Below are 7,220 nucleotides of genomic sequence, written 5' to 3'. Positions count from 1 at the left end.
TTTTAACCTGATCATTTAAATTTTACTGTTAAGTAATCTCATGATAAATAATAGGTATTCACCAGAAAAAAAATTAAAGTGATTTACCATTGTTGAACTCTGCTAGCCAAGCTGCACTTGCCCTGAAGAGCTGCATAATTTATTCAAATGACCTGAGGCTTTTAAAATCAATCTTCCTGCAGAAAAATTACCCCCCTGTCCCCAGGAGAGTGAATTTTTTTGTGTTGTACTGCTTCCTATGGCTGACATTTATTTGACTCTCAAGTGTATTTACATTGTTGGCTTAACTTGGAGTACTTTGCTGAATCAATAATATGCTGTATTTCTTGCTTCAAGTGGTGTCAATATTATTGTTATTCCTTTTTTAAAAAACTTTTTTCCTTAATTCCCTGCAGTTACAAAGTTTTTGACTTGTGAAAATTTTTGCTTCTAAAATTATGAGGAAGCAGAGTAAATGTTCTTTTAATCTTCTGGGAAATGTGTGCCTCTTTAAACTTTATTTACGTCAGAACTTACTGTAATGAAGGACAAAAGCTCTAGACAAGGTCCCTTGCTCCTCGGGGGTGTTCAAGGCTAGGTCTCCCAGAGGCGAGCCTGCAGTTTGTTCTCAAGCGTTTATAGCTTACCTCCTGGCTGTTTCTTCGCAACCCGCATGAGAGGGGGCTAGAAATAGAGCAGGGTGGGAATCTGACCCATCGTGACCACTCAGGAGGCTCTGGCCTGGAAAATTCCCCTGGATGTGGCAAAAAACAAACATTAGAAATGGAGGGAGAAACTAGGCTTAAACAAAGAGTGAAACCAGTTCCCATTTCATCTCTCCTGCCGATAACCACATGTGCCCGCTCATTCGTTTCCCAGACATCATTTGGACAGAGCCTCTACCTGAATCTGTCCAGAGCATAGGAAATAAACATTTTGAAATGAAATACAATGGTGTGTATATATCTTAGGAGCATTTCCTCAATGCCCCAACTCGGTATAACCAAAAGAATCACCGAAAGGGTGGTGTGCAAACCTTTGAATCCTACCGTATTTTTCAGGCAAGGGTGACCTCTTCTTTCTGGTCCTATATGCTACAGGATTGATTGCAATATGGTGAATAAAATTAAGAAAAATATTTTCTCCCACATGGCAATCCTTCAAACTCTTTTTCCCATCTTTAGTGTTTTTGTGACAGTTTAGGCATGATTGGCTGTGGATTTTTGTAAATGTTGCATGTTTTCTTTTTGCCAGGACAAAGAACGAGAGGAAAGGGCCAGTGAGTGTTCCCTCCTGTAACGTGGAGGTTAAAGGCACAGACTCTGTCCTTCGATTGCCTCAGTTAAAATTCAGATGTCCTCATTTAATAGCTATGTGACCTCAAAAAAGTCGTTTAAACTCTGTGAGCCCTAGCTTCCCGATTTGGAAAGCAGAGGTAATAACAATACTTTATAATTGCATCTACCGTATGCGAAGCATAGTTTCAGGCACTTTCAGTCTATTAGCTCATTTATTTACTTGACATTTTTTATAGTTTTTAATCCTTTTATTATTCTTTTTAAACAAACGGCAGCAGGTATAGGGGACGGGGGGGGGGGGAGCGGAGGGGAAGCGAGGCCCCAGCCCTACAACCCCTCTCCAGTATATTAGCTCATTTAATTTTCATAACTCTGAGATGTGGGTAATTAACATCATCCCCATTTCTCAGATGAGAACACCACAACACCGAGAAGGAAAGTAACTTGGCCAAGGTCATAGGATAAGGAAGTGGGTATAGCTGAGCTTGTGGAGCCAGGTAGTTGTATCCTAGAGGCCATGTACTAGTACGTTCTACTGGGTCCCTCTAAAATTATTAAGCACTCGGTACCAGTGTCTGGTACTTAGAGTTGACTGTTGGCTGTTAGTGTCACTACTGTCACCTGTTCAGATCTTTCTTTCTTTTGTCACTCTTGCTGCTGTGGGACTGATTGTAAGGTTGGTCACCCCCACTGCCAACAAAAAGAAAAATCAACATTGACCTGAGCTGTGGTGGTTGCCCGACCCTTCTTCACCTTGTGAGCTCTCTGTTTAAACCGCAAACAGGACAGGGACCTGCGGGAGGAGGCACTATATTTGCTAATACCTCTTTTCGAAGACATGAAATTTATATCCTTTCTGTCACCACCTCTCCAGCAACGAGCCAACAAAAATTGCTTGAAGCAAGGGAGAAGTTTTAGAAAGTTTAGACTTCGAGTAAAGTCGCTACTGTTTTTTAAGGCACAGAGGTAAAAAAAAAAAAAAAATCTCAAAAAGAAATGAAGGTGGTAGAAGCCGTTGGTGGACAAAGGCTCTGCTACTAGAATAAATTCCCTGTTCTCCACTCCTTAACTCGTCTTAGAATGACAGTATCAGGGAAAAAAGAAAGAGAAAATTCTGCAAATAATTATATTCTTCTTTTAAAGTAAGCCACTGATTTCAAAATTCTCTAACACATTTGTGGAAACTTCATTTTTTTTGTTTGAGATTTATTTGAATGAGCTGTTATGATTGGAGACAGTGAGAATTTCAGATTAATGTTTTGCAGCCAAAAAAAAAAAAAAAAACCTCTCTGGAAAGCTGGCAAGTGTTCATAAGTCAGCCCTAGAATTATGTAGGTTGAAGGCTCCCAGTGGACAGACCGAACATATAAGAAGGAAACCAGAGATCTGGTGCTATTACGTCCCCGAGTCTAAGGGAACGAATAAGCACAGAATTAAAAGCATTCTTCAGTCTGAATTTTTAAGGTAGGTCTGCACAATTTCTACATACTGTATTTGGAGAGTAGAACATACATTAAATGAAAATATTTTTTATGGATGAACTTTCCCTTTTTCCTGTATTTTAGCACTGTATTTTGCAAAACTCCTAAATTCTTTAACTGCTGTTTCTCTTACAGGGGTGCACTTAGGAACTAGGCAAGCTGATTTATGATAACTAACTTTTAAACTCCAGCAACCAGTAAGTCTTCAAGTGAGTTTATTTGAGATTCTTTCATGTTACTTTGTTAGGTCAAGATTATGAGAGAATGAGCTTTAGACAAAAATGATAACTTTGCTGTTTACTAGGAGATTCTTTGGTGATTTTGGTTTTCATTGAGTAGTTTGTATGTATTTTGAAACTGTCACAAGTAATAGCCTTTCCTTTACTATGTTTACTTCAGCTAATTTTCTTTTGTTTTAATGTTGCTCCTAAAAAAAAAAAAAAAAAAAAAAACCTCACCACCACAACAAAACCCAGTATCACAGGAACCCGAGCACGGATTATAACATTTAAGAGCCATGTAGCACTGTTCCTATTTTGTTGTGTTAAAACTGAAATGATAGCAAAGGAAAAATGATACAATTATCTCATGATTCATCATTGATGTTCAGTTCTTTCATTGAGCAATCAAAACTATTTCTATTTGCCTCTAAATCAGATTTGGCTATTTTGTCTTGTTCTTTTCCTAATTGAAAAAGAAAATGGATTTCTTTTTAAGCTGATTAAACATCTAGATCGAAAACTAATAGTCTCTATTGAAATGTGAAAAGGGGGCTTTTAGAAATCTGTACCTACTCCATAGCTCCCTCTTAATGATATTATTATTGTGAAAACAATGGAAAAGTAGAAGTGAAGGAATTCTTTTTAAATTAGTGAAACCCAATCCTAACCCCGCCATCTCAATATGTTTCTTTTACATATTCTCTTTCAGTCTTTTGTGCATTCACTTATTTTTTTCATAGCTTATGTTACTTATATTTTCCACAGCTGTAATGATTTGTACATAATTAGTTACTTGAATAAGGCATTTCTCTATGCAAGAGCAGGCAGCAGTGTGGTTTCTAGAAAGTATACAGACTGAGATATGTACTCACGTGTTTTTGAAATATTAACTTTTCTTATTTCTTGATTCCTTCTTATTTGTTTCCCATATTGCTTGTCCAGGCTAACCTTTTGGACTATTGATTTTCTTTAAGCCTTTTGAAAATACGATAGAAATGATGGGCAAAATATAGTTCTGTTCAGAATTTTCAGTCTGTTGCTGAACTGCTTGGTGCTGTTGAGGAAATTCCCTTTTCTTCCTCGAGAAGCAAAATCCACTCTTACTTCACAAGGCATAGATACGCTTCCCGGTGTTTTTTATAATTACCCACCTTTTTTTTGCTTTTGACAAACTTTCAGAATGCTAATGATTTAATGATGTCCTACACTCTGTGTGTGTTCTGAGAGTCCCTCTTTTTTTTTAAATTTTCACAGAAGGCATAAGAATTAGGAGCCACTGACCTTTCAATATGAAGAGCAACATCACCCTTGCCACCATCAGCAAAAACATTACCAACAGCCTTCACTTCGGACTTGTGAACATCATTGGCAACGAGTCTACCTTTAACTGCTCGCATAAACCATCAGATAAGCACTTAGATGCAATTCCTGTCCTCTACTATATTATTTTTGTGATTGGATTTCTTGTCAATACTATTGTGGTTACACTGTTCTGTTGTCAAAAGGGTCCTAAAAAGGTTTCCAGCATTTACATCTTCAACCTGGCTGTGGCTGACTTGCTGCTTTTGGCTACTCTTCCTCTCTGGGCAACCTATTACTCTTACAGATATGACTGGCTCTTTGGACCTGTGATGTGCAAAGTTTTTGGTTCTTTCCTGACTCTGAACATGTTTGCTAGCATTTTTTTTATCACCTGCATGAGTGTTGATAGGTACCAATCTGTTATCTATCCCTTTCTGTCTCAAAGAAGAAATCCCTGGCAAGCATCTTATATAGTTCCCCTCGTTTGGTGTATGGCCTGTCTGTCCTCATTGCCAACATTCTATTTCCGAGATGTCAGAACCATTGAGTATTTGGGAGTGAATGCTTGCATTATGGCTTTCCCACCTGAGAAATATGCCCAATGGTCAGCTGGGATTGCCTTAATGAAAAATATCCTTGGTTTTATTATCCCTTTGATATTCATAGCAACATGCTATTTTGGCATCAGAAAACACTTACTGAAGACCAACAGCTATGGGAAGAACAGAATAACTCGTGACCAAGTCCTGAAGATGGCGGCTGCTGTTGTTCTGGCGTTCATCATTTGCTGGCTTCCCTTCCATGTTCTGACCTTCTTGGATGCTCTGGCCTGGATGGGTGTCATTAATAGCTGTGAAGTTATAGCAGTCATTGACCTGGCACTTCCTTTTGCCATCCTCCTGGGATTCACCAACAGCTGCATTAATCCCTTTCTGTATTGTTTTGTTGGTAACCGCTTCCAACAGAAGCTCCGCCGTGTGTTTCGGGTTCCAATTACTTGGCTCCAAGGCAAGCAAGAGAGTGTGTCGTGCCGCAAAAGCAGTTCCCTTAGAGAGATGGAGACTTTTGTGTCTTAAACATCAGAGTGGGATGCGTGTTAGCAACCACGGCTACTTGGTTTGAGGTCCCCTTGAATTATCTTTCAGTGCCTTTAGTCAAGTAATGAGTTTCTTCCTTAATGTAACCTTTTCTTACTCTTCTAGAACAGGAAACCAAATGTAACTCGAAGTGCTTTCCAGTGACTTTCAGGAATGGCCCATTTCCTTCAATTTATCGGTACTAGACTGTCATTGGGAAGACATAACCATAACCTAGAAGTCACTGAGGATTTATCTCAAACTATAATTAATAACAAATTGTGAATGGTGACTTGAGGTTTCAGATTTCTCCTTGACAGATGCTGAATTGTTTTAAAATTGGTTTTTGTATCCATTTTCATCAGGCTTTCCTCTTGAACCAAGGCCAATTCTTTAACTCATTGCATTATTTACAAAACATCATGCTAAGAAATGTGAGCATTTCTAAGCGAAGTATACTATAGTAGATTGGTACTGGACTATTCAGGCTTTAGGCATGTGCCTTCTACTTTTAAAAATATTATAAATAATAGCCTTTTACATTTTACTTGAGCACAGGTTGATATTTAAGATATAGCTACATATCTAGTAGGGCTAGGAATATAGAGTAGATCACCCGTGCTCCTACATTTATCTTATTTTTACAGTTATAGGAAGCAAAATATATAATAACATAGATTTGAGATTAACAAATATTTGAGTGCTCATTAAACTCTGAATACACACTTTTTAGAACTTTCTATCCATTTTAACTATTGTTTGAAGATTTCTATGTTCTCTGACAATTTTTTGAAAATAATAACTAAACACTGTGTTTAGTTGTGTTATAAAATGTAAAGGTCACTTTTTAACATCCTTGACCTTTTGGTGCTTTGATATATAGGAAGTTGACTTGACTTTTATTATTGATGCTTTGATTCTGGGTTGCTTCCCAAAATATCTGGAGGGCTTCTTTAACTCTTTAGTTTGTAATAAACCTTTAACTGGCATGAGAAAAAGTTATGCCAGAATGGAGTTTTGATACCCGGGGAGACAAAGAGATCTGGCAAATGACAACTTTGGTGTCACACATGCACAAAAAAATCTACCTGTCTGGGCAGTGCAATGTGTCTTTGAAGGTGGAGACCATGGGGTAGTCTGAATCTATACCTATGGATTCTGTTTCTTTCACATTTTATAGGATTCTGTGGCACTCTCTTAAATCAATTGCTGGTCCATAGATCTCCTTTTCCACACTATTAGAACTCCCATCAGACGTGTATCTAAAATTGAGTTACCTAGAGTTGACTTAGAGTGTGAGTTCTAATTTTAGAAGTTAGACATTTCATTTTGCGCCAGCCCCACATTATACCAGGTTATCTAGGACCATCCTAGAGCAATGCTGACCTCTGAGGTAGAAATAGTTTCAAAGACTTAGTACTTCTGCCAGTTCCAGGGCTCTAGATGAAGAATTCTCTCACCCTACATTCTGGGAAATATCTAATTTCATGTAATCTATTATTATCAACAAAACAAATAGCTAAATGTATAACTGACTCTGACTTCATATTTTAAATAATTTTGTAAAACATTGCATATAAATAAAATGTTTAACTGAACGAACGATCATGTGTACTTACTTTTCTTTTAAAAAATATTTATTTATTTATTTATTTATTTATTTATTTATTTATTTGAAAGAGAGAGAAAGAGAGAGAGAGAGAGAATGGGGAGGAGGGGCAGGGGGAGAGGGAGAAATTCCCAAGCAGACTCCACGCTGAGCATGGAGCCCAACTCAGGGCTCCATCTCAGACCCTGAGATCATGACCTGAGTCGAAGCCAAGAGTTGGATGCTTAAGTGACTAAGCCACCCCATCACCCTGT

The 7,220-nt window shown here is 37.9% G+C and overlaps 1 protein-coding gene across 2 annotated transcripts; it reads left to right on the top strand.

Annotated features, from left to right (window-relative positions):
• The first annotated feature begins 2,554 nt into the window (after positions 1-2,554).
• Positions 2,555-6,925, top strand: AGTR2 (angiotensin II receptor type 2). Of its 2 annotated transcripts, none has more exons than XM_077890325.1 (3): positions 2,555-2,741; positions 2,894-2,955; positions 4,234-6,925. In XM_077890325.1, the coding sequence occupies exon 3, from the start codon at positions 4,269-4,271 to the stop codon at positions 5,355-5,357; it is 1,089 nt and encodes a 362-aa protein (XP_077746451.1). In that variant the 5' UTR covers positions 2,555-2,741; positions 2,894-2,955; positions 4,234-4,268; the 3' UTR covers positions 5,358-6,925. The 2 variants fall into 2 exon arrangements, with proteins under 2 accessions (XP_077746451.1, XP_077746449.1); XM_077890323.1 differs by having other exon boundaries at positions 2,556-2,741; positions 2,894-2,967.
• The last annotated feature ends 295 nt before the right edge of the window (positions 6,926-7,220 follow it).

Source organism: Canis aureus, chromosome X (genome assembly GCF_053574225.1).
Source record: "Canis aureus isolate CA01 chromosome X, VMU_Caureus_v.1.0, whole genome shotgun sequence".
NCBI lineage: Eukaryota > Metazoa > Chordata > Mammalia > Carnivora > Canidae > Canis > Canis aureus.
The sequence above is the reverse complement of the archived record's forward strand: the minus strand, read 5'-3'. Positions and strand labels throughout refer to the sequence as shown.

Bases quoted from the DNA above. Each gene is read 5' to 3' on its own strand.
- AGTR2 (XM_077890325.1), top strand. From the start codon at position 4,269: ATGAAGAGCAACATCACCCTTGCCACCATCAGCAAAAACATTACCAAC.